We start from the raw sequence: 27,973 nt of genomic DNA on the forward strand, positions 1-27,973 counted from the left end.
CAGGGTGGTGGCAGTACTACCAAACAGGGGTCCTTGAGGGCTAAAGGGTTTGAGAACCAAGAACTCTGAGCACCCCAAAACCCTGGGAGTGTACGAAAGGGCCAAACAGCAGAGAAAGTTGTTTCCTTCCTGACCTGCTTGTGGACCTCCCAGAGGCATCTGGTTCACTGCTATGAGAAACAGGATACTGACTGGATGTTCTTTGATCTGATCCAGCTGGGCTCTTATTCTCAGTCATGGGAATTGTAACAGTGTACCCATTTAAAACAAGCCTCTGGGGAGAGCTGTCCTTTGGTCAGTTGTTTGGAGCACCTACACTCTTCAGGGCTGCCAAAAGAACCGCCCTCACTCTGCTGAGGCAGAGTGGAGAAACTCTGTGCTGGGGGGACAGCAGCGGGCCCTTCCAGGATTGTTTTCCTGGCATCATCTGCTCTGCTCTCATTGTTCCACTGGTTGCCTGGCACTGACACAGGGCTGCTGCTGTGACTCACCCACTCACCCTGGAGCCTTGGTTGTTGGACTGGAGCTGGGACACTCAACAACAATCACTGAGACCCTTTGTTTCACTCTGCACGGAAGGAAACAGCAAACCCCCCTCCCCCCCCCCCGCAAGGATCAAAGAGGCCTTCTTCTTGCTTGCCACCACTGCCAAGCCCTATGCTATCCCTGAGTGTGTCCCTCTTCTGTCTGCACAGCTCCAGCATCTCTGGAGAGTAGTATCATTGTGAGGCAATCAGTCCCAGGTATGGCTTCTACCATCAATATTTTCCGAAGCATAAGCATTCCAGTGTGTTTGCACAAAGCCTGGCCAACTTCCTCTGACCCTATTTCATTCCAAGCACTCTTGGGGGGCAGATACATTCTCCCCTTCACTGGAATTTTTTGCCTCAGCATCTCTTGCTGATGGTGTCATGGGAAGAAGGAAGGAAATCTGGATCTTTAGGATGGTGGTGTGAACTAGCAACAGGTTCAGATCACTGGATTCCAACACCTCTGTGTCTTGTGCAGGGGAGGCAGGGAACTCATCTGCTAGGTGGGGACTTGTGGAATTACCAGTATCATATGAGGATCCCAATGACTCATCTTTGCTGTCTAAAGCCAGGGGGAATCCAGCACACAAAATAGATAGTGAGTTAGTGTGAACGCTCTCTTGTGTTTCCTTTTTGTTACTTATGGGGTAAAAATCATTCCTCTCTATTTTCCTATTTTCCCTTACCTGTTGGACACTTCTGTGCTTCCAGAGGCCTCTCTGATATCTCAGAATCCTAAAAGCTGCTGTGACATTGTGCCCCAGTAGCCCTTGCCCTGAGACTGTTTGAAAGTGGTGCCATTGTAAGGAGACCACAAGGCACAGCAGATAGGTCATTTTTGGGTGGCCTGTCTTCATTCCAGGTCCAGTTTAGAGACCAATCCTATCCTCCACCTCCACCCCACATGTGTAGCCACACCAAAAAGGCATCTGCTGAATCCAGGGGGAGGACTGGGAGGTTTCTAATAAGGGGAATTATTTCTCTTTACCCCTCTGTAAGTCTCTCACTCTCCAATGGTCCTTGGTCCTGCACCAGCTCTGTATCTGACCCAAATCCATATAGAAGAAAGGGGAGGGGAGGTCTGTCAGTCAGCCAGTCATTTTACAAGAGCAGAAGGAACATAAGCTCCTTCTTGCTATATCATAGATGTATGAATCATACTCTGAAATAATATGAGAAGTCCAGAACAGAGACAGTATTCAGTTAATTTGTGCCAAGGAAATATGTTTTATTTTGCCACTCACAGTTTTATCTCTTTACCAACAAACTCCCCCCCCCCCCATTTTGGAATATACCTTTTTCTGATACTTGGTCCACACTGTAATTTCTTATCAAAACCTCTTCTTTTATTTGTTGGTTCTCTCGGTCATTTCATATATACCTTATTTTTTACTGATTTACCTCTTGCCCAAATCCACATGGGAGGGAGTGGTTTGCTACACGTACTCAAATTGCTCAAGTTTCACTCTTGTTTGCCTTCAAAAGGACCCCTTGGATTTGGGGCCCTGGCTAACCTTGGAGACAGACTTGTTCAAAGCAAAGCTCTTTTGTTCTCTTTTGTCTGGGCTTCCCAATCTTGGACAGTAGCAGTGAATTCCAGTAAATTCCAGTCTGACCAGTAGAAAGAGCTTGGGGGAAAGGATGCTGCGCTGTGCCCATTTGGCCCTCTGCCTGTCCCCTCTTCAATTCTTCTGCCACAGCCTGTGCTAATATCTTTTTTCCCCTTCCTGAATAAACATTATCTTTGTTTAAGAATATGTCTTAGTTTTTGCTATAGTGGTTCAGAAGATCTGGTTCAGAAGCTATAACCCACACAACTTGAACAACCCACAAAACTATTAGAAGACAGACACTCACTCTCAGCCTAACCTACCTCAAATGGTTATTGTGAGGATAAAATGGACAGAGAGGCAAGAAGCATGTACACTTCCCTTAGAGGAAGGGCAGAATAAAAACATTAAAAAAGATTTGGATTTGATTTCTCCTCCTCTATGAATTTGTCTAATCCTCTTTGCAAGCCATTTAAACCAACAGGCATAACTGGACCCTGTGGCAATGAGTTCCAGAAGTGTTATATGAGGAAGTACTCTCATCTGTCCTGAATTCCCATCACTTCCATTGGGTAGCCCTAAGTTCTAGTGTTATGGGAGAGGAAGGGGATAAAAAACCTCTCGCTTGCTACTTAGCATTTCTCTAGATTTGCATGTCTGAAGTCACCCCAAGTCTGGGCTATCTATGAAAAATTTGGCTTACCTAGGCAGACTCCCATTTCCTAATTTAGGTGACACTCATTGTTTCCACACAGTGCAAATGTACGCCCTGAAGAGGGGATGTGGTTTTCTCTGCAGAGTGAGGCAGGGTTCCCCCCCACCTCTGCTAAGAGTGTCAGCACTAAACTCAAAGAAAGTTTCTCTCTCGTTTTACCAGAAGGTAGGATTTGATTCTTAACTGGAATCTGTTCTTCTTTCTCTATACAAGAATCAGAAAGTGATAGGAAGGCAGGCAAGTACACGTCCCAGTGGTGCCAGGGAAGGGAGAATAGAATTTTTGCTGCTTAGGAGGAAAAATCCCCAGAAATTCCCCTGGGGGCTGGGGATAAGACCCTCAGTTTGGCTGTACTTTTTGTAAGAGGCGACTAAACAGCCACCGGGTAGATGGGACTCATTAGCCTGGGAAGGCAGCTCATCTGAGAGAAGGAAAACACTGATCCCAAACCTCCACTGCCTTGTGGCTACATCCAGTTATGGAAAAGGCTTCAGGAGTCAACCTCGAGGCAAAATCCGGAGCCAGAGTCCCTGAGGCAGTTCATGGCTGAACACAGTCACGTTCTGGCAACTCCTGCGACGTCGCTGGAACCAACCGTATTGGCCTCTGTTTTTCCATTGGACTATTTCAGCAACGTGGAGAGGGGGGATTTGCTGCATGGGAAACAGTCTATCCTCCATATCTACTTTACCTAGGCTTCGTGCACTGGAGAGGACACTCAGTTCCAGAACCACTATTCAGAGCGCGATACCATAGTCTTCCGAGACTGAAGGATGCCAACAGGAGGAAAAAGTAGGTCTTAAAAGGGTGTGGGAGGCAAATTGATAGAAAATAGTTATATCAATGGCTGTTAATCATGACTGCTAAATCACGCCTTTATGTTCAGGGGCAGTCAACCTCTCGATCCCAGTTCCTGAGTTTCAGTCAGCAAGAGAAGCCATTTTTGGGTTTCTCAGATGCACCCAGCTGGAGATAGAATGCTGGCCTACAAGGACTTTTAGTGTGATTCAGCATGGAAATTCTTAAGTCCTTTTAAATTTATTGATTTACCAATGATAATTAGCTAAATAAGAACCTCTGTTCACAGAAGCAGTATTCCTCAAGTACTAATTTCAGGGATCAAGTGGGGGGTAGTGGGGACTTTCTGCCTTGATTGTGGGCTTCCAGTAGGACTTTTCTTACATTTTTATGCTCTCTGCTATGCCTGAAGAGGTCACAGGTAACTACGCTGCGTTGCTGCACATGCTGCAGACTCACATTATCTGTAGATGACGTGTGTGTTGGGGTGGGGTGGGGGAGGGAACAGCGCAAATGAAAAGAAAGTGAGAAGACCAAGAAAATCTGGGTCAGATTGGCATGAGAGGAAGAAAGAGTTTTCTCCCTTGAGCAACTAAGAGGTTCAACTGGATGCCACGTTGGAGGAAGGAGCAAAGCCATTTGAACAGCTGTGGGAGAAGATGTATGAAGCAACCACCAGCCGCATTGCTCCAAGCAAGGAGAAGATCTACATATCCCACAGTATCCTGATGGTAGGGATGCAGCTGATGGTGTGGTTGGCTGCATCAGGGATGTCAAGGGGTGAGTTTTTTGTTTTTTTTTATCTCAGCAGTATGTGGAGATTCAATATGGATCTATAAGATGCCAGGAAATGGTAACATCTACCAAACTGACAAAGAGAGCTTGCTTCCTCTCCAAATCCCCTCCCTTTTCTGGAACTTGAGTTCTGCTTTAGGATGGAACTAGGATTTCCAGTTCTGACTGAAGCAATTTCTGGAGATGTCCTTTTCCAAACATGAGATGTCATTTAACTTATTATAATTTCCAGAATTGTTTCCAGTAATCTCCTGGAGACAGATGTTAATTACTGGAAACTCCAGGCCACTTCTGGTAACTTGGGAATCCCAGATAGAGCCCGGAAGAACTGCAGACAATGTGAGAACTTTCCCTAAGTTCTTTACTTGATTTCATGTCTCTGCAGAAAAAGAAGCAAAAATGTCTTCTGTTGTCATGTTGCTTTTTAAAAATTTGTTCCTGGAAATGGACATTTTAATGCCTCCCAAATTCTAGAAAAGGAGAGGTAGAGTCTGGATGTTTACCAAGAAACATTCAAGCATCAAACTGGTGGTGAGGAACGGAAGGAAACTGTGGTTAAGACATACAGGGTTAGATAAGAACTATTAAGTAAGAAAGGCCAGATAAAAAAGGTACTATCTCATGCAATCCAAAGGTAATTCAGAAATCCAATATTTTCCTATTACCATTCAGACAGTAACTAATGCAACCCATTGGCCATTTGGAAGGAACCAGGGCTGGCTCATTAATGAGGCTAACTGGGGAAGTCACCTCAGGCAACAGATGGGCAGGAGGACCCCATCTCCATCCACCCATTTGTCTCCATTGCTGCTTGCCTTCCCCCAATCTCTGGAGTGAAAAAGGAAGAGCAAGATGTATGGAGTGTGGAAAATGGGAAAGTGTGGAGAAGAAAAGAGTAGCACAGTGAATGGTGGGCTCACCACTCTTCTCCATACTTCCTCTTCCACTCTGTCCCCTTCATCCTTTTCTAATTCAGGGAGTGGGAAGAGCAGAAGCTTGCACATAACTTAGGTTGCAATCCTAACCACACTTTCCTGAGTGTAAGCCCCATTGAACAAAATAGGACTTACTTCTGAGTAGACCTGGTTAGGATTGTGCCCTAAGTAAGCAGGGAGTCAGCATTTGGTGCCAAAAGGTCTTGGGCCAGCTCTGGAAGGAACCAATACACTTTAATGGACACTTAGAAATTCAGTGAGTTCTTATGGCCATTAGGAAAGAACCAAGACAATTTAGCGGTTATTCAGATGCCTGGTATATTCATATGGCCATTCAGAAAGCCAGAATAATCCAAAGGCAACTTGGTCTATGTGTTTTCCCATATAAAAACAGGAGATGCAGGTACATGTCCTGGGAACAGAAGAAAAACAGGGAGACAAGAGTTAATGATGGAGATTCTCATCACCTACCCCACAACTTAGTTCAGACTGGGAAGCTCCCAGGAATTCTGAGAATGATACAGTCAAAGTTGAGCACTGATTTCTAGAGGATGAAATTTATCACATTAAGGCTAGATTGTACTGGCTGAAAATCTGGGGCAGTTTTTGGGAGACTGGGGGAGATTCATATCATCATGGACTGATATTAGTCTGCTCTGCAATTTTAAGGCACTGTTTTCCGTGCTCAGAACCAAACACCTGAGTAGGGCTGCCAGATCTTCAGTCACATGCATGTTTGCAATAAATAAGCTAGAGGGTGAGAAGGGAGTACCGTAGTTCCTGTTTTGCCCTGAGCACATAACGTATAACGAACATCATGCGAAAAAGATAAGGTTGCACCACAAACCACAGTTAGGCCCAAATCCTAACCAACTTTCCAGCACTGGGATAGCGGTGCCAATTGGACATGTGCTGCATCCTGCAGTTGGTTGGCATTCATGGAGGTCTCCTCAAAGTAAGGGAATACTTGTTCCCTTACCTTGGAGCTGCATTGCCCTTATGTTGGTGCTGGAAAGTGGGTTAGGATTGTGCTGCTAAGACACTGAAACACAGTCCTTGAATTCACCTTTTTGGATCAGGCAAAAGGTTCACTTAAGTCCAGCATCCTGTTTTCCATAGTGGTGAATCAGATGGCTGCTGAAAGTCCACAAGCAGGGCATGAAGAGCACAGCACTCCTCTGTTGTTTGCACCCAGCATTCAGTGATATACTGCCCTTGAATGTGGAGGCTCTATTTAACTAGCGTAAGAACATAAAGGATCACTCCAAAGATCCATCTAGAGGCACATTATTTTACAGTCTCTCCATTTGTCATGATACTACAGTGAAACCTCCATATCCAGGAGTCTATCTCTGAAGAACTGGTGCTGAGGGCTGGAGATCTGTTGTCTTCCTATCCTGCTTCTCATTGGGTTCAGTCTGTCTGGCCCACACTTGCCACTATTGGAAACAAGATGATGGATTAGATGGCCCCACCTTGGTTTGATTCAGATCTTTGAACATTCTGTGATAGCAAGCCTATCTTAGCTGATGGCACTCATGACTGGATGTTGGCTCCGGCAGCAGATGCTGTGGTAGAAGTGATTTTGAGGAGGACACTCATAGTGACTTAGGCCCTGGTACCCCCTCCGAAGTTCCCCATTGTTCCACAGCATGTTTACTGTTCACTATAACACTGGATGCCTAGCATGGCATCACCTGTCTGTGTTTCACAGGCCTGGATAATAATGGCCTCCAGAATTTGCTGTGCTACAAGTCCTGCTGTGGACCACACTTCCACTGCCTTGTCAACTGCTCTTGGGAAGCCAGGCATGATGCAGATGCCAACTACACACTCCATTTTTGGTGAGTATAGCAGGGATGGGAGAAACAGAAGAAATAAGCCAAAATGCAGACCATACTGCTTCTATAATGCCATCTCTGATCCTCTTAGAAAACTCCAGCCCTAAGTTGCAAAAGAGTTGCCACATTCTCTTTCTTTATTTAAATCAAATCTGTTCCTTTGACTTTAATCAAGGGGAAATGAAATGATCAAGGGGTCCAAGCAACTTCCTTACAAAAAAAAAAAGACTCAAAGTTCAATCTTATTCAGCACTGGCATAGAGGGACTGCAAGGTCCACTCTGTATCCAGTGCTGGAATTGAGCAGGCTGGAGGTCTCTTCGGGGTAAGGGAACTCTTGTTCCCTTACACTATATCAAGCCCTAGCCCGCCCAATGGGGCTCCTTGGATCTGTGCCACCAAAATTGCTGGTGCAAGTTCAAAAAGTCCAGTGTATGGCTTTCAGACCTGGAAAGGGGGTTAGGATATGGCGGAGGCCTCCCTTTTCATGCTCCCCTAACCAGAATCATCCCCTCTCTGCCTCTGTTCCACCCTCCCCCATTCCTTTGTCGCTTGGTACTGTACTTACCAACTCCGGTGACCACAGCTTCAGGTCTGGTGCTGGTGGGACAGCGCAGGCCTTCCTACCAGTGCTCCCTACTCCAGAGTCACCACAATTATGCTTTATGGCACATTTGCAACACTTAGCACTGGCGCAGTGATTGCTGCACTGGCACTAGCCCTGAATAGAATTGGGCTGTCAGGGCCCAGTCCTATCCAACTTTCCAGCAACATGGCGGCTGCAATGCAGCCCCAAAGTAAGAGAATAAATGTGCTGGGGATATTCAATGAGATTGATGGGCAGGAGACTGAAATTGGACAAAACAAAGTATTTCTTTGCACAACGTATTCATTTATGGAACTTGCTGACACAAGGTGCAGTGATGGTTACTGGCTCAAGATTGCTTCAAAAGGGGATTAAGCAAATTCATGGAGAACAGACCTATTTATAGTTTGATTTGTAATTAGTCATGATGGCAAAAAAATGGAACCTCCATGTTCAGAGGTTCCTCTGAGGTCCTCTGAGTACCAAATGCTGAGAAGCAAATAGTGGGAGAGGGCTACTACATGCCTTCTTTCTGGGCTTTTCAAAGGCTCCTGGTTAGCAGTGGTTGGAAACTAGTTGCTAGATGTGATGATGGGCCTTTGGTCTGACAACAGGAGAGAGCCATAGCTCAGTGGCAGAGGAGATGGTCTGCATGCGCATTTAGACCTTGGGAGCATCTCCAAGTAAGGCTAGGCTAGGAAAGATCCCCATTTGGAGAGCCGTTGACAGTCAGTGTCAATGATACTGAGCTAGGTGCACCAAGGATCTGACTCAGCATATGAGTCATATGTCTTCAAACAGCACTTATGCTTAACAGCAATCTGCTGCAGGCAGAAATTCAGCTGGTGAAGCTTTCCCTGGCACAGGGGATAGAAGGACCAAGGAATGTTTCACCAACTGACTTTTTGCCTGTGTCAGGATGCTGTTAAAATCTCAGCAGGTGGGTTGTAAAAAGCTTCATCTTTTTCCCACCTACAGGTACCACGATGAAGAAATGGATATAAAAAGCCACACACTTGCAGCTGGAAAAGCCACCTTCATTCGTTTTAATCAAGATATAATCTATGCTCTGAAGAATGCTACCATCTGGGTGGAGAGCCATGAGATTGACAGCCCTCCACTAGTTTCTAAGAATCTGACACTCCAGATCAGCAAAGCTGGTGAGTAAGAAACCAGAGCAAATTTGTGGATTCTTCAGTATGTAATGCTTCTAGCTCCTAGTGCTACTTTGCATCAGTTTGGGGATGTCAGCAAGCACAGATCAAGGTAGAGTCTGGGTGGACAGAGGAAGGGCCTCAGTTGTACAGGCCGGGAGCCACTGCAGTTCTTGAAGGTGTACTTAATATTGTAAACTCCAACCAAAGTTGTATTACGTGTCATGATTCCCCCGCAAACAAACCTGCAACATACGGTTTGGAAATGGTGATGAGACGTCTCTGCCAGAGGTCTCCAATTTAGTCATCTTCTCCCCTGCTTCCCACACTCACAACCATGGGGCCATCTCCCCCTCCTTCATTCTTATAGGAGGCCACTTTCCTTTTATCAATGAAAACAATCTTTATGTCTATGTAGCCCAGTCCTCTCAATGATACTGGCAGCAGCTCTCCAAGGTTTCAAGCAGAGAGGAGACTTTCCACTCCGACTACCCAAGATTTTTTATAACTGGAGACATTCTGCATGCAAGACATGTGCTGTTCTACTGAGCTATGGGCATTCCCCTTAAAAACTGCCTCCTGGTGAGTCAGAGCTATATGTCTCTAAACCCCTTGTAACTGGAAATGCTACCAGATACTGAGCCCAGAATTTTCTGTCTGCAATACATGTGCTCCAGTGTTGGGCTGTTGCCCCTCCTAGGGATCCACAAATTTGCATACATTATGCATACTACCATTAAGCTATGGTTTTTCCTGCCAACCAGTTTCACTGGGTGATCCCGTTCTAGTTTCAGTCTTTAAAAACCATTCAAAAACCCTCTATATACCCTTTCTCCACATCATGTATAGTTTCATCAACCTATTAGTTCTTGTTGAGTTGTTCCTCTAAATTTTTCATCTTGTTCCTTTTCACTTACTGACCACCCTCAGTCCCAGATCTTTTTCCAACCCTAACCTAAAGAAACTTTTGGGGAGAGGTCAGGCATTTACAACTATATTTGCTACTGTTGAGCAAAGCTTATATGCTGGCAAGCGCTCAGAGAAGAGCAGAAAACCTCCCAGCCTTGTGCCACACTGTTCAAGACAGCGTTTCTCAAACTGTAGGTTGGGACCCACTAGGTGGGTTGTGAGCCAATTTCAGGTGGATCCTCATTAATTTCAATATTTTATTTGATGCTAGACTTGATCAATGGCATCACAAGAGTTCAGGTCACCTGGTGCAGGAGGCCAGTGTGTCATCCCATGCATTGGGCGGAGCAATACCCCAGGTGGGGGCATCAACTCCCCCCCCCCCACACTGGTTTTTGGGTTGTACCTTTTGATAGAACAAAGTGGTTCTATCACGGTTTGTTTCATTGCATAATGCATGAAATTACAGATTGATTGATAATTGGACTGAACATGATGGTATTATTCTTACAAACTGTGATTTTAGTGATTTTGGTCACTTGTGGTGTCACGAGTGGAGATATTTCACTTCGGGTTTTTTATTGCATTCTGCTGGAAATTCCACATCCAACAGTATAAGTGGTAAGTGTGGGTAGGATAGCAGCCTAGGATTGTAAAAAATTTCCTTGCTTGATGATGTCACTTCCAGTCATGACATCACTTCCGGTGGGCCCTAACAGATTCTCATTCTAAAAAGTGGGTCCCGGTGCTAAATGTGTGAGAACCACTGGTTCAAGAGGTTAAGAAAGCAGTCTTTCTTTCTGAGCAGCATGAAGTCTGGGAGAGACCCCAACCATCTCCAGGTTTTGGGAAAAGATGAGGGCTCTTCCTGACTCTGCAATGAACCTCAGGGCACTCAGTGCAAAAGGGATGAGCCCCAATCCACTAGCTCAAAGCTGGGAAGGAAGATGGAGGTTGGCCTCAAAATCCTTAGAAGTAGTTGGGGGATCTCTCAATTGCAGCATGATTACAGGGTGAAGACATGCCACCTCTCTCCTAAGGAAGTCAAGTCAAGACAGGCATGGGGAAGAACTGTTGCTTAGTGGTAGAATGTAGGGGTTAGATGCAGAAGATTCTGGTTTTGATATCTCCTAGTATCTTCCAGGAGGGCAGAGAAAAATCCCTGTCTTAAATCCTGGAGAGCCCTTGCAAGTCAGTGTTAACTGTTCAGAGCTAGATGGGCCAAGGGTCTGAATCAATTAAAAGCAATATCCTACATTCCACAATGTTAGCTGGCTACAAAGGCCAGTTACAAAAAGCATACAAAAAGTTTGTAACTGAGCTATGGGGGCAGATAATTGAGAGAACTTCTTGACAGAACACATGTGTGGAATTTACTAGCTTTAGGTGTTATGATGACCACCCATTTTGTTGAGTTTAGGCAAATGCATTGAAGAGGAGGAGAGATCAACCAATGGATATTAGACATGATAGTTTAATGAAACCTCTATGTTCAGAGGCAGTCAACCTCTGAATGGCGGTTGCTGGGAGAAAACAGCAGGGGAAAGCTGTTGCCTTCATATTCTACTTGTGGGCTTCCTAGAGGCATCAGGTTGACTCCTGTGGGGAACCAAATGCTGGTCTTGATGCAGCCTGATCCAGCAGAGCTCTACTTGTGTTCTTAAAAATACATTAATTGCAGATGGACAGAACTTATTTGTGTCTTATTATTATTAACTTACTGGGAGGAGGTGATGTTACAATTGAGGAAAAGAAAGTCACTTCTGTCATTTTGATGATGCAACACAAAAGAGAAGCTACAACCTGGGCTGATCTTTTTGGGAAGGGGTGGAGGGGAGGCTGGGTTGTCTTTGTGAATACTTGGATTGGGTCTGGGGAGGTCGCAGGAAACCTTCCACAGGGAAGACAGTGTACTGGCAAACTGCAATTTTGGCACATAGGAAACATGTCAAAAAAGCCAGATGCTGTACCAAAACTTGGCACCAAGGACAAGGCAGAGAAAAGGGGGTAGCCAAGTTGCTAAGAGACAACAGATCAGAAGAAGCATGGGGGGAGAAGAAAGTGTGAGGTGTGTTGTGTGAGCAAAACATAGTGCAGGCATATAGACATCTTCTGGCCCAGCAGCCTCGACCTTTCTCCTCTTGTTCCAGTTAAATTTGATCCACCATCCAGAAATTCCATCAGCATTTCCAGAGTGAATAATGTCCTGACCCTGATGTGGCCCAAGCCCAAATGTAAAGATTCTACCATGAAGAAAGAGGCCAGAATAAAGCCAAGGAACAATGTGGAGTGGACTCTGGTGAGTTGTCCATTGAAATACAAAGCCAGGCAGAGTGTCAAGGAAGAGAGCTTCACTCTAAGCCACAGCCCTGTCTACACACGAAAAAGTCTGATAGAATTACAACCCTGGGATTCGCTCCCATGCAGGCTTCCACAACTTTGCTTGCAGTGGTGGGTGTGCTGCCACTACCTGGTGTGTTGGACTGAGGTCCAACCTTCAGCCTCAACCTTGATGCTGTACAACCTTGATGCTGTACCGCTGGATAGAAATCAGCTTCACTGAGCACAAGAATCCTAGAATTGTTTAAGTTACAAGCAAGACTTGACAAACACAGCACCCAGACTATCATGGTGGTGCAAGGCCAAACCAACAATTCCTTTCACTCTCTCCAGTTCCATAATTGGAGCTGGGAAGGAGAGGCAGGGTGACTAGATGTCATAACCCCCAAAGAGGACAAGGCACTTCAGAATGTAGGACATCCAAGAAAAATGGGAGGACACCACAAAATAAAAGCTAAAAACACTCATATATTGATTTCATGTAGTTAATTTAAACACTATATTACTTATTATAAAATTTAAAACTATATTTCATGTCATTTATTATATTTAGGCCCAGATCCTAACCCACTTTCCAGCACTGGCATAGCTGTGCCAATGGGATGTGTGCTGCATCCTGCAGTTGGGGGGCACTCACAGAGGCCTCCTCAAAGTAAGACAATGTTTGCTTCTTTACCAAGGAGTTGCATTGCTCTTATGTCGGTGCTGGAAAATGGGTTAGGATTGCACTTATAATTTATGAATTGCAAGAAGGTAATGTGCTGGCCGCTCACAGGGAAAAGGAGGACATTTAAGTTTTTCCCAGGACACAAGACAAAAAAGAGGGCATGTCCTGGAAAAAGAGGACGTTTGGTCACTCTGAGTAGGGGACTGTCCCTGATCTTGGGTGGAGACTCAGCACAAGCTCAGGGACCAGAGGAGGCAGCACCCTAGCAACCACAGTTTTTGACTTGACTATCAATGCCAGTCAAAAATTTTGGAGACCTGGGCAAAAGCTATGATTTCAGTGCACAAATGGCATGAATTGGAAGCTCAAGGTAAGGGCACAACCAGGGCACCCCTGGTGCATTGAGGTACATGGTTACACAAAGCATTATTAATACAGTGCCATCAGTGTGCATGGTGGTATAGAAGATGAGGGTTCCCTACCCAAAGGCACTTAAAATCTAGAATTCAATACAGATGGGACAACAGAGTGGGGGAGGATGTTGAAGGTCGGCATAAACTGGGAAGATGTGTTCAATTCAGTTTCACAGTTTTGGACATAGAGCTACTACCTACATGCTTTCAAACTTCAGAACAGTGTGGGCTGCCAGGAATTCAAACTCAGTAGTAGATCCTCAGTTCTGTTCCTGCAGAAGTTTACAGCCTTGCAGTTTCCCTCCTCCCTGTTACATCACCCTCCTTCCCACCCCCCGGAAGTTGCTTGGCAGCTGTTTGAAACGTTCCCATTATGTAAATGTTAAGCTAATACCCAAAGTATGAGGGTGCCTGAGTGACATGTTACTTCCATGGCCAGCTGCTCTCTGAGCGCCACAAAATAAATCTCCCAAACCCCAGCCCCACACTGGGACTTCTGTAGAGATGGGATTATGTGGCCTGATGTAATGGGGTCATCAAGGGGTTATAGAGAGGATGGAGGGAAATGGTGAAAGGATAAGGGACAGAATTTTAAAATACCACCTACACACGTATTAAAACCACTTATACATACATCCTACTCTGTTGTGGTGCTCTCATGGTTCCTGACCCAGGACCCTGAGATGCATGATGCCAATCCACCCAAGGCATTTTTCCACTGCCACTCAGTCCCTAGCATGCCAAGGCATCACTCTCCACAAGAGATTAGGAATACTCCCTTCCTAGTTCTCAACCTGAGCCTGGTTTACCTTATGGTAAACTGGCACCCTGTCAGAATTTAGGGCAGGTTCAAAGTAGAGACAATGCAGCTCTTCAAACAAAACTTAGGGTGCAATCCTAACCAACTTTCCAGCATCGAGTTAAGGACAATGCAACTCTAAGGTAAGGGAACAAACACTGCCTTACGTTGAGGAGGCCTCTATGACTGCCCTCCAACTGCAAGATGCAGCACATGCCCCACAGGCACAGCTATGCCAGTGCTGGAAAGTTGGTTAGGATTGCGCCCTTAGTTTATTTGCAAAGGATTCTTCAGTAGCAGTCTTCCTCTCCAACAGTTCAGCTGTGCAGTTCAGCCGCAATGCAGCTCAGTGATTTTAGCTCCAGCTCCAGTGTCCACACTGAATGGTTAGGAGCTTACTCTTACATACACTGTGGGGCTCCTTAGCTCCTTCCCTTTTCAATTGGTCACTTGGGAAGGAGTTTCAAACCAAACTGCCTTTTCAGTGCATTTTTTTACTGCAGTGGTTTTTGAGAGGAACCTATAGTTTGAAATCTAGCAATTTCACACAAATGGGAGACAGTTTTTCTTCTCTGCTTATGACACTTGTGAACCAATCTAGATTTGGTTTTGGGTCCTTTTTTCTGGAGGTCACATTCCCTTAAAGTACCCAGTGAAGCTTCCTTTTTTCATTAGTGCTTGTTTTACTGAAAGAAAAGTCTTTTAATCAGTGGCTGTCAGTGGTGTTATAGAACCTTATAAGGCGGTGTTTAAGGCACAAAGGAAGACACTGAAGTACACTGGTATCAGACACTGATATCAGACACTGAAGGCAGAGGATAAAACCATCACCTCCATGCCCTGCTCATGATTCCCAGAGAGATATAGGATGTTGGTCAAAATGTTGGTCTGATCTACTGCAGCAATTCTAATGTACTCACACCAAATCAGTTTATGTCCATAGAGGTTGAACAGGCATTGCCTGGGTGCAAAGAAGGCCATCCTGCCAAAAATCAATACAGGCCTCAAAATTTACTGATCAATGTTTGCAATGCTCCTATTGCCTTCTTTATCTCTGGCATTTAGCACAGTTGAATATAAATACGGTAATATAATATATATGAATTATATGAATTTATAATTAATATAATATGTATATTATATAATGTGTGCAAGTGGCTCCTCCTCCTCCCCTTGGGAGTCATTAACCTCTGTTTCTCCCCCCCACGTGGCTCCAAAGGGAAGGGGAGGAGCCTCTTGTAAGGCTCCAAAGGGGAGGGGAGAGGAGGCTCCCTGCAAAACTTAGTGCACCGCCCCCCTCTAGCTACGCTAGTGCCTGCATACACTGTTGTTCTGAAGCTGAAACAATAAAAGGAGCTGAAGTAGTAACTTTAAAGCTTTTCATTAAAGGCACAGTCATTCATAAAAGCCTCAAAACTTTGCCTGTCCACACAGGAAAGGCTGGCACTGCAACTGCATTTTATATCGAAGTAATAAAAGGAACTTACTTCCAAATAAATGCATGTAGGTTTACAGCATCTTTCACCTTAGATTATTCCCATTTGTCTATGGTCCCACCTAAGTGGCACTTAACTGTGGATGATGAATGCCCAAAGTCATGCATGGTGAACCTAGCCAGGTCTTTTTATCTTAGTGGCAAAACAGAGGTATGCATCTGTACCTCTAATGAGAGCTAGATTTGTACCATTGACTGAGGCATCTGCTAGCTTTCCTTTTATTCTGAACACTGTCTGGTTTGCTTTCAGAGAAACTGCACTTCAGATGACAGAGCCATGAATAAACTAGTAGGTATGTTGGCTTTACTCTGCACCCTGAATCTGTCGTTGTCTTTTGAAGTAGTTCTGACTACCAAAATACTCAAGGTGGTTTATCATACACCACAGAACTGATGTAGCATAGTGGGTAAGGGACTATGTGGTCTTAAGGAAGCCACACTCTCCCTTCCCCTCAGGGCCCAATCGTATCCAACACTGATAGTATTCAACAGTGCATCCAGCACTGATGCAGCTGCAATGCAGCCCCAAGGTCAGGAAACAAATGTTTCTTTACCTTGAGGAGGCCTCCATGACTGCCCTGTACTGTGGGATTCAGCTCATATCCTGTTGGTATAGCTGCATCAGCACTGGAAAGTTTGATAGGAATGGGCCCTCAGTCATCCTCATCTGCAATATGGGGATAATAATACCTTTTACAGAATGGATGTAAGCATTACAATACAATAATATACATGGAGTGTTTTGAACAGCTAAGTACTGTTATTATTGAGGAGGGAATTAAATGCATAATTACCTTATGGAACTCACTGCCACAAATCATAGTGTAGACACTGGCTTAGATACCACTGCTGGAGGAGAATGGAGAGGGGGAAAAGCTGCCCCAGTTTCAAATCATTTTTTCCCTGCCCTCCCCCTTCTGCAAGTGTGTGCACAAGGGTGCATATTGGTTTGAGTGTATGCAGAGGCAGCATTAGAGGTAGTTCAAGTGGTGCAGGGCATAGGCTGACACTGTCAATAATGTACTGGGATTTTTGGTTTAGAAATAAAAGCACAAGGGCAAGAGACAGGTTTAGAAAATATGCGCAGTGCAGAGAAAGTGCACATTTTTGTATAACGCTAGAAAAGGATCATCCAATGAAACTGATAGTAGATTCAGGATGGCTAAAATGAAGTTCTCCATAAACTACAGAGTTAACCTATGTAACTTCCTGCCACAAGTCGTGGCAGCCGGTCACTGGCTTAGAAGGCCTTAAAAGGAGATCAGACAAATCCGTGGAGGATCACTCTACCACAGTACTGAAATGGAACCTCCATCTCCAGAGGCAGTATGTCTCTGAATAGGAGTGGATGATGATAGACAAACAGGGGAAGGCTGTTGCCTTCATACCTTACTTGTGGGTTTCCCAAAGACATCTGGTTGGCTTCAGCACCCTGCTGAAATTTGGTAGGCCTTTGGCCTGATCCAGAGGGACACCTCTTACATTGCTATGATCCTAGGCTCTCAAGAAGATTTGGTTTTCTGTTGTGGTTTGACTCAGATATCCATGGCTTTTTCCAGTCACATGTCACTTGGAAAAAAACATCCCGTATGAAGCGCAGATTCGGTTTCGAACCTCTGACAGGAGCAGTCATTGGAGTGACTGGAGTGAACCTGTCTTCATTCCAGCTGGTGAGACATTTCTTTTGTGTACTTGATTCAGTCCCCCCTCCCATCTGCCACTGTTTCTGGGGTTGGAAAAGAATATTATAAGATTAAAGGGGAAACATTGGGGGCATGAGGAGAAAATTTTCAAAGATAAAAAGATTGTTTTGCTCCATCCAGAAATCCTTGAAAGTCCAAAAGTGGATTATACCATAGGGCAATTCGGGAACAATGGCCTGAGGAACGTGACACTGGAATGGGAGGTAATGTGAATACAATCTTGCAGGTTTGAGAACCTAAAAGCCAAGAATACATAGCAGAATCTTGCTTCCTTCCTTCACACAACCATAATTTTCTGCTTAGACTACAACAGTGGTTCCTAAACTTTTTAGCACTGGGACCCATTTTTTAAAGCAGCAGCCTATCGGGACCCATCTCAATTTACAAGACAAAAAAAAAAGTATTTTACAGTCATTCTAGCCTCTGTTTTTATCCCTATGGTGGGGAGCTGCCCTCTACACCATTTGCTGAGCTCCACATTCATCTGATCAGGACCCTTCTGGTGGCCTTGCATTCCCCTCGGCCTGCCCCTCAAAGTGGGCTGAGGCATGTTCACCTACTCAGAAATTAACATGCCCATTCTGCTCTGCTTCAGTTTCCATATGACTCAATATATCTCCTTGTCATTTATCAGCTTGTCAGTTTCATGACCCACCAAAAATTGGCTCACAACCCACTGGTGGGTCCTGAACCACAGTTTGGGAATGACTGGATTACAGTAATGCATTTTGCCTTGGGCTGCACTTGAGAGACGTTCGGGAGTTTCATCCAGTGCAGGATGCAGCATCTCATCTTCTTGCAGATTGGAGGAGAGATTAGATTACTCCCATTTTAAAGGGACCACTCTGGCTGATTTGCTTTTGGGCTCAATTTAAGGTACTGGCTCTTACCAGCACTCCACTGCTTCTCACCTGTTCCTTTCCACACACTGGCAAGTAGTCAGCGAAAGACACCCTGGTATATCAGGGTCTGACCCCTCAGGGGAGTCTGGCTCAGGTAGGATTCTTTCCCGATGTGTGTATGTGTGTGTGTTGTCATTGATGCTATTATTAAGAACATCTGTATGCTGCTTTTCAACAAAAACTAGCTCACAAAGTGGTTTAGATAGATAGATAGATAGATAGATAGATAGATAGATAGATAGATAGATAGATAGATAGATAGATAGATAGATAGATAGATAGATAGATAGATAGATCGATCGATCGATCGATCGATCGATCGATCGATCGATTGATTGATTGATTAGGGGTCTCCAAACTTTTTGGCCAGAGGGCCAGAGGGCCACATCAAATATCCGGTGTGGTGTGGAGGGTCGGAGAAAAAATTTAAATACAAAATTTAAATAAATAAAGAGATAGAACTTAGATGAGTGAATAAATGAATCGATGGGCTCATTCATTCAACCTCTCTAGCCCTCAGAACACCCTCTAGACACTATCAGAGCACAGTTGTGGTCATGTTCAGTTGACCAGAGAAAACCTGGGCCAGAGGTTTTCAGGGGACAAGAGGTTGGCCATGGGCCGGAAAGAGGCTTGCTGCGGGCTGCAACTGGCCCCCAGGCAGGGGTTTGGAGACCCCTGAGATAGATAGATAGATAGATAGATAGATAGATAGATAGATAGATAGATAGATAGATAGATAGATAGATAGATAGATAGATAGATAGATAGATAGATAGATAGATGGATGGAGGGTGGGTGGGTGGGTGGGTGGGTGGGTGGGTGGGTGGGTGGCACAGAATCTAAAAAAGATGCAAAGGAAACACTCTGGTGATCCTTGCGATTTTCATGCCAAGGGCCACTATTCCACCCACTGCCCCCAACCCAGAAGTAACTGTGGTGACATAATCATCACTGCAATTACCTCTGACATGCTGCCTACTCCGTTCCCCCTTTGAAAGACGGGGGAGGACAGAGGCAGCCCAGGCTCCAATGCAGCCTTCTGCAGAGCTTCTAGCAGCACGGAAGGCTCCAACTGAGCTTTTTGGTGCTGCTGGAAGGTGCCCAGGAGGCAAGTGCCGCCCGCTTCCTGGGCACCTTCCAGTGGTGTGAAAAACCTCTGTTGAAGTCTTCCATGTTACCAGAAGTGGTGTGAACAGCTCCTTCAGAGCTTGAAGCGGCACGTACCTCCTCTGAAATCAGAGGAGACATGCACCGCTTCCTCCATGGGTGACTCCTCGGCCATTCTGAGGGCCATCCTCCTCCCCTACCCTTTCCTGACCCTCAGATGTGGTCAGGAACCGTGCCTAGAGTGGCTGCAGGAACACAGCCACTCTAGGTGTGGTTCATTGCTGATCAGAGGGCCTCCCCCCTTCACTTTAAAGAAAGGGGAGGAGAGGAGGGTGGCCTTCAGATCAGTGTGGAACCATGCCAACTGTGGCTGCAAAAGCCCAGCCACTGTCGGCGTGGTTCCCAGTTGATTAAAAAGCCAGTGGCAAGGGGCCAGGTGGCGCGTTGCAGTGCTCCCCCCAGGCGCCTAAATTCCTGATACCTGGGGCATTTGCACCCCCTGTCCCCCTATCTTTGCCATTGAGGAAACACCAGAAAATAGCTGCTGGAAATAAGCTGAGGTGGATATTAACAGTAACAGTATTATATGGATGGTTGTGGATAGGAATGGTTGCTCTCCTCCTGCTAAATATAAGAGGAGCATTATTTTGAAAAGTTTTTTGATACACAGCTTCAATTTTTTCCAAAAAATATTTAGCAGGGTTCTAGTCATTAAAAGTGGCACAGAAATGAAGAGGTTTTTTTTGGTGTGTGTGTCTGTATGCATGTGTGTTACTTCTGTGCTCTGCATGGCTGCTTATACCACTACTGGCTAATTTCTGCCTCAGTTGTTGGCATTGTTAATTAATTGTGAATTTCTGCATTCAAAGCCTGCCTGGAAGTTGTAGCTTGCTGGGCAGTCGGAGGGAAAACGTAATAACAGAGATTGCAAACCACTTTGGAAATTAAAAGCATCATGTAAATATTCCGCGACAGAAAGTCTTTTGTGCTAACTGTGGCTTCTGACTCTAGATGTGCTGGAAGTCTAGTGGAAACCTGGACCTCTGGTAGGCACTCTAGTTCCCAAAGTTTTTAGCACAGGGACCCATTTTTTCAAATGACACTGTATCGGGACCCACCTAGGTTTACCAGACTTTTCAAAAAGGAGATCTAGAAAGAAATATTCTATTTATTTATAAGTCATAATAACCAGAAAAAAGCCCTCAAACATTTATACCCCTATATTTACACATGCTTGCAAACTGCAGGAGCTCTGTGCTGGGTGATTAGCAGCTACAATATCTGATTTTTATTTGATCTTTCCATCACTCTTTGGCGACACACCAAAAATCAGGTCACCATCCAGTAGTGGGTCCCAACCCATAGTTTGGGAACCACTGCTCTAGTAGGAACAATCATGTAGGAATCAGCCAGTAGTCAGAAACATTTACTTGCCTATTCCTGTTTTGCAGAAACCCAGTGCAGAGCATGGAGACGTGCATTACAGCCTGACATTTAGATTGCTACCCTGTAGTTGTGAAGAGGCTAATTTACCAATGCTGCCCTTGAACAGCCACCAAACTTCATACCAAGCTGCCCTTTCTTCAGCTGGATATAACGTTTCCTTGGAGGTGTCCAATGAAGCAGGAAGTTCTTCAGTTCATTCCCTTCAGTTTCCACCAGCACAAGATGCAGGTTAGTAAGGAAACATGGCAATCCTTTTTGGACAGCTGCCCTGTCCTGTATTTCATAGGAATCATCAAACATCTCTCCTTCATGTTTTTGCTTGGTGTTCTGTAGATTACAATGACTAATTTAAATAACTTGATATCCTGCTTTTAATTGTCCAGTTTGTTATGTAAATTGCTGTGTCAATTGTAAATTTTGATTGCAAATTGTGTTGATATGCCAATAAAGGGTTCAGAACAGAACAGATTACAATGACTGATACAGACCAGCCTCAGGAGAATTTCACTTCTTAGTTTCTTTTGTTTCCTGGCCCCAAGGGAACAGTGTGACTGTCCATTCAGCTTACATCTTAATAGTCCTCTTTCTGGCATGCCAATGTCTGTGGAGTAGGGCATAGCTGCAGTCAGTTCTCCAGGCATACATCATGGGGCGCATTCCTCACCTGCTGAAATGTAGGGAACAAGAGGTACTGGTGTACTGGGTACCCCAGCAAGTGGTACTGGGGTGTAGTGTTTGCTGTAATGCCCAGCTGTTGCCCTGTTTGCTCATGTGCATTTTTCTTTGTCATCAATTCACATGTTCCACTGCTGTGGGCCCTGGCCTTGAACAAAGGATCAGCCTTACCTCACTTTGGGCGCAATCCTAACTCCTTATGTCAGTGCTTTCCAGCACTGGCATAGTGGTGCCAATGGGACATGTGCTGCATCCTGCAGTTGGGTGTCACTCACGGAGGCTTCCTCAAAGTAAGGGAATGTTTGTTCCCTTACCTCAGGGCTGCATTGCCCTTAAGTCAGTGCTGGAAAGCACTGACATAAGAGGTTAAGATTGCACCCTTTAAGTTCAGTGTGAAAATTACAGAAGCAGATCCAATTTCAGAATCAGGGGAAGGACACTTTCCTCTACAGAATTCATGTTTATAGTATTCATAGAATGAGAAACTCAAACATTTGGGGAGCCAAAATTCCTCTCAAAGAGGGCAAGGGTAGTGGCTTGAGACTGCATAGACCAACAAATGGTCTGGGATTGGGGGAGCTAATAAATCATTTTCTCCCAGATAAATATGTTGGGGTAAATGGAGGTAATGATTGGAGACTCGAAATCCTCTCATTTCTCTGCCTCACATCTTGAACATGAAATTCTCAAATACTGGGGAACTTTGGTATGCCGCCACCGGATTGGGATTTTTTAATGGTAAGAGTACCAAAGAGGAGGCCCCAGCAGGGTGCCAAATCCTAATCCACAATGGGCAGCCCAGTCCTATGCTAGACTGGGCTATGGACCATAGTGCTTTGTGGAGGAACTGAATTATGCTATCCCAAAATGGCTGCCACGCATGGATGGTGGCCATTTTGGGAACGCTGTCGCAAGAGGCAGCAGCGTTCCCAGGACATCAGTGGACCTCATCACACCTGCTGGAGCAGATAACACAGCATTCATATCATTTTAAATTATGTGCGTATGCCACCACAAAATTGGTGGCAAGACGCAGGGATATCAATTTTTTAAACAAACTCTGGTGCTCAAACTGTCCTCTTTCTGTTCCAAGTAGATGTCTCCCAAAAGCATTGCAGTGTTCATTCCTCTTCTGGTTTTTTTTAATCCAGGTACCAGATTCCTAAATGTCAGTTTGTCTGGCAGGAAATTTACTCTGACGTGGGAAGCAAAGATGGACACAGAAGTCTACTGCTTTGAAAAGCAGGCCCTTGGAAAGGCCCTGTCACGAGCACCATGTGATAGAAAAAATCTCAGTGCCAGAAAATTATATGAAAGTTCAGGTAAAGTTAGCCATGCTTGCTGAGGAAGAGCACTATTTCCACCAGAGGCCTCCTCCAAGAGGCTCAGCTTGACCTGGCAGGAACAGCAGCCAAACATGCATGTGCCCCAATTTCTACAATCCCTCTGGCACTCAAGGGGAAAGTTCCCCTCAGCAGACCCATCTCCAAAGGATCTCTCTATTGGTTGCACATTGCAGGAACAGTAGAGTTCAACACGTGTTACCATCTTGCAGTTCATGGGTTCGACTTGGACATGGATATCTGGTCAACGTTTGGATTCACATACCTCTTTGCTAGGAACAGTGAGTATGCAAAATGCTAGCCATACAGGCACTCGTCTTGCTTTGGTCTCATAGATCAGATATTTCTATGGCCAGATGTTGGAGGAAAAGTAGCTATCGCTTCCTATTATTTCTATGTACAGTTTCTCTCTCCAGGGCTGGCCTGAGAGCAATTTGGCTAATTCAACTGAATCGGGCCCTTCCACCCACCCCTCCACCCATATGGCCTGCAATAGGCCTCCCGGAAGTAACTGGTGATGACATCATCATGTCACTGCCAAATATTTCCAGGTGCTGTGCTTTGCACACAGCACCAACAGTACTTGATTCTCCATGGCTGCATGGTTAGTGGTGGTGCCACAAAGAGGGTGGGGAGCCTGTGCAAGTGCTCTGCATTGGGCTCTGCCACTCCTGGGGCCAGCACTGCCTCTCTCTTAGTCACTCACTCAGTCACTCACACATACACAGTCTCTCCTGAAGTGCTTATATAGTTTGTTGTGCACTACATCAAGTGTCTAGTCCTAACTTTTGTGTATCCCTTGCACTGTAGGTCTTTAGAAGCTCTCCTCCAGACCTCTTCTCCTCAAGACAATTCCTTTGCATTCTGCCCCTCTGCCTGGAATATTTTAATTTTCTCTTCCTTCCAATCCTGTACCTTTCCACCACCTCTAGTACGCTTGAACTCTCTTTCATCCCCATATCTCAGTTATTCCAAAGATGTGACCTTCTCCCGCTTTCCCATCATCTTTGTCTAGTGGAGAATACAGGTTCCCTATGAATGAACTTGTGTCTTTTCCTACACAGAGCCAAACACAGAGACAATATAAATGCATGTTTTGCAAAGAGTCAAAATAGTGTCGACTCTGAGGTCTCACAGAATGGCATAAGTAAAGGAGCATTGTTCCTGAGATAGCTAATTAATAATCTTCTAGTCTACCAATTTAGCTTCAAAAACAAACAAGGACCAGCTGAATTATCCAATTTTTGTTACTATAAGGTTGCAGTGAGCAACTGGCAGCTTCTGGTCCACATCTAGCCATTTGAGTAATGCTGTGTGACCCTCTGATTGCTAAGCCAAGAGGGAAAGAAGGATAGGAACAAGCAGTGCCTGTGACAATGGGAGCTGGCAGCAGACTGTAGTACCAGTAATTATTGACAAGGGCTGTACAGTAAGAAGGGTTTGCATTTCTTGTAGACTGATACTTTGCCACTCTCTCCCTCTCTTTCTTGCCTGCATCTCCACAGCTTCTCTTGAAGACCCCATCCACATCAATGTGATTAACCAGAAACCCGATTCTGCTGTCATTTGGTGGGAGCCTCCCAAAGCCCTTTCTGCATGTCCTGGCAAGCTGAAGAAATACATCATCTGCTGCCAACATGAGCAGGACAGAAAGATAATGTGTGAGTGTGAGGTGCCTTGACTGCACAGAGTAGGTTGATAAAATCCAGACCTTGGCAGGCTCTTGTCAGGGTTGCCTCTGTTCTAGAGCACATGATAGAATTGTAGAAATGAGAAAAGTAAAACACTGCTTTAGTTGGTGAGCATTTGGGGAAGGCAGAGAGCCAGAAGCTGTAAGCAAAAATATTTTAAGCATGAAAGAGCCCTGCTGGATCAGACCAAAGTGAGTTGATCTAGTTCAAAATTCTCAGATGTAAGGATTCAAATGCAGCAAGGTTGTCAGGCTCTCTCTGTGAGACTGAAGGTATCACCCCACTATATATGCCACCCTTCTGCCAAGGAGTTGAGGGTGAGGATATCGATGGGCTGCCCCTTTATCCTCACCACAACTGTGTGAAGTAGATTAGGCTGAGAGAACTGGCTCAAAGTCACCCACTGAGCTTTGAAACCCAAATGGTGCTTTTCAACCAGATGTCCCCAGTCCACACTTTAGCCCCCTCAGCTTGTGGACCCCACATGCATCTCGACTGGGACTGTTGTGGCTTGATGCAGAGGCGATATGGTAGTATAAAGGTACAACAGATTCTATGGTTGTATATGGAGGGAAGTGGAGGGCTAGAAATCTCCATTTATTCTCAGTATGTTGCGATCACAGTCTGCACTTTGCTGTAAGAATGGGGGAAAGCCCATGGCTTCGTGGAGGAGCATGTATTTGCATGCAGAAGGTCCCAGGTTTAGTTCCTGGTGTCTCCAGTCAAAAGGATGTCTGGTAGCAGGGCTGGGAAAGGGGTCTCATGCTCTCTACCTGAGATCCTTGATAGGCATTGCCAGTCAGAAGAGACAACTGGGCTAAATGGATCCAGGGCCAAATTCAGCTTTATATGTTCAACTTCAAGCCATGACCAACTTGGGACTATGAACTCTGTTACCACACAGCAGATGCAGCAATCCTCATGTGTTTGTTTTCATTGTGCAGACTATGAAGCCAATGCCTCGGAAACCCATTACACAATCCTGAACCTGCAGCCCAGGACCAGATACTATGTTGGTATTTGGGCTTACACCACTGAGAGCAAAATGCTTTGCAAAGCCCTGGTCCCATTCTTAACCAGCGCCCCAGGTACTGCCTCTCTATCAGACTTTCTCCTCTCTGGGTTCCAGTAGCAGCAGCAGCCATTCCTAACTGTTCTTGTTCTTCACCAGATCCCAAGAAGATGACTTTGGCACTCAGCTTCCTATGCCTTTTTGGAGGCATCCTGGCCATCATTTGCATCTTACATTTTGGCAAAAAAAGGTGAAATCAGCTAACTGTGAAACCTAAGAAACACAGCCTGTTTTAATAAATTGGAACTTGTTAGAGTGGTCAGATAATGACCAAGTATTTAAAGTATTAATTTACTAGAACTGAAAAGAAGACAGAGACAGGGTAGGACCATCCATGAGGTGGGGTGAGGAGTTTGCCTCGGGCAGCAGATTAGCAGGGGCACCCACCTCCATTCTCCCACTCACCTCCACTGCTTCTCCTCCTCCTCTCTGGATTGGAAAAGAAAGGGGTTAGAGAGGAAAAGGAAGCATGAAGCAAGAGAGTGGTGGGCTCCCATCCTTCTCCTCTCTTCCATATTTCTTCTTCTATACCCTCCTTCTTTTGCAAGTCAGAGAGCAGAGAGAGCAAAGGCCGGCATATATGAGGACATGGAGGTTGTGCATTGTGTGCAGAAAGTCCCAGGTTTCCTGGTGTGTCCCAGGAAAGTCCCAGATGAAAGTCCCTATCATCTCCAATTGAAGGATCTCAGGTAGCAAAAGTGAGGAAGAGAATGGAAAGCTTCTGCCCTTGAGAGAGTAAGTCACCCTAGGCTAGTTGGATGAATGGTTTGATTTGACTCAATGGAAGACAGCTTCATATGTTTAAAAGACCCAAAACTCAATAGCAGGGCAGCTGTTTTGATACAGAAGGTCTCAGGTTCAACCTCCTGATAAAAAATGTTTCATGTAGCTGGTCTAGGAGAGACTCTTCTCTGCCAGGGACCTTGGAGAGCTGCTGCCAATCAAAGCAGATAATACTGGACTAGCTCTAGCAAGGGTTTGACTCAGACGTTTCAAATATCTAATCAACTAAGGGCACAATCCTAACTAGGTCTACTCAGAAGTAAGTCCTATTTTGTTCAATGGGGCTTACTCTCAGGAAAGTATGGTTAGGATTGCAGCCTGATTCTATGAAACAATGGCATTAATTCCTAAGCAACTGAAAATATGTTTATCACTACCTAAGGAATCATCTGATTAATTCTAAAGTAGATGAATAAACTTTCAAGCAGGTAAACACCCTGTCAGCATGAAGAGGACAATGTTACACCCTCTTTTTAAAAAAAATTTCGCAACTGTTTTGAATAGTTTGCTTTTCTTTTCTCTTGGGGGCGGCCGCAGGAGTTGTAGCTGAATTTGAAAACAAACAAACCAACCAAGCATATTTAAAAAGATAAGAGACAATTAAGCTGTTTTATAGAGTTGGTGTGGTGCAATGGTTGTGAGCAGGAAGGCCTATTTTACAGGGTTGTTGCAAAGATCATGGCAACACAGTATAAGCAAAGTAGTCAAAATGCTGGAACTGCACAAGTAAAGGTCCCTCACACCTATGTCCATAGCAAGGGTGTCCAATTTGCCCGCAGAAAAGTAAAACGTTTTACCTTGCGCAGCCCTACTTACTAATCTGCTACTCCCCCAAACAAACTCTTTTCCAGGGTCAAAAAAGCGCTGTGTCCAGCCTTGCCGGATCCTGCCAACACAGAAGCTCTCAAAATCTTCAACAAGACAGGGACAGTCCAGGTGAGTCTCTGAGTTAGGATTGGAACATGTTGTTTCAGCTGCTGACTGACTGTTCCTTTGCTGGTAAATAGTCAAGGCTCACCTACTAATGCTTTATCAATGAGGAGGTGAGAAGAATGCTGGGGAGGGGAAAAGTGCCTGTCAGAGCCTGGAGAAAGTAACATCCTTTGGAGCCTGTACCTCTCAAATAAATCTTTCCTATGTTTCCCATCTTAATCCAGCTCCGCGTATATACATCATACATGCATCAAGGCGGGTATCACACAGAATTCGTTTTATACCCTTTCCAGGTGCAACCAGAGCAGGGCTTATTGAAATTCTTGGAGTCCAGCAGCCTCCTAGAACCATTCACTGTAGAAGTGTTATCTGCCAAAGAGGAGCCAACTACTAAGACAACAGTGGACTCACTGGACCTCATGAAGGCACTGGAAGAGCCACCACTACCCAAGGAGGTTCGAATGGGATCCAGCAATGTCCTCCCTTCAGAGTACAAGGGACAAGGTTTTCTGAGCCCCTTGGAAGATGACTGCCATGGAAGAGAAGCGTTTGGAGAATTTGCAGGCATCTCTCCTGAAATTGGCACTGGCTGCTCCCTCCTTTCCCCAAATGTCACTGAAGCTGGAGACAGCCAGGATCTCCCTCTGCCACTGGCCCCACTGTCCTTCAGACTCTTGAACAAGTTAGTGGTGATTAAGAATGGGGACAGCAGCTGTGGCTTTCCGTGCAGTGATGATGTCTCAACATAAGGCAGCCTTGTTTCTCTTAAAGAGTTGCCTTTCAGAGCAA

At 45.2% G+C, this 27,973-nt stretch overlaps 1 protein-coding gene across 1 annotated transcript; it reads left to right on the top strand.

Annotated features, from left to right (window-relative positions):
* The first annotated feature begins 4,252 nt into the window (after window positions 1-4,252).
* Window positions 4,253-27,933, top strand: IL12RB1 (interleukin 12 receptor subunit beta 1). The gene is made up of 15 exons (XM_066635536.1): window positions 4,253-4,373; window positions 7,038-7,167; window positions 8,728-8,909; window positions 11,963-12,111; window positions 15,777-15,819; window positions 17,086-17,196; window positions 17,350-17,432; window positions 20,693-20,915; window positions 22,514-22,684; window positions 22,882-22,986; window positions 24,211-24,366; window positions 25,341-25,484; window positions 25,568-25,658; window positions 27,103-27,187; window positions 27,478-27,933. Exons 1-15 carry the CDS (start codon window positions 4,253-4,255, stop codon window positions 27,931-27,933), a joined length of 2,250 nt encoding a protein of 749 aa, XP_066491633.1.
* Window positions 27,934-27,973: the final 40 nt, after the last annotated feature.

Source organism: Tiliqua scincoides, chromosome 8, assembly GCF_035046505.1.
Source record: "Tiliqua scincoides isolate rTilSci1 chromosome 8, rTilSci1.hap2, whole genome shotgun sequence".
Classification (NCBI taxonomy): domain Eukaryota; kingdom Metazoa; phylum Chordata; class Lepidosauria; order Squamata; family Scincidae; genus Tiliqua; species Tiliqua scincoides.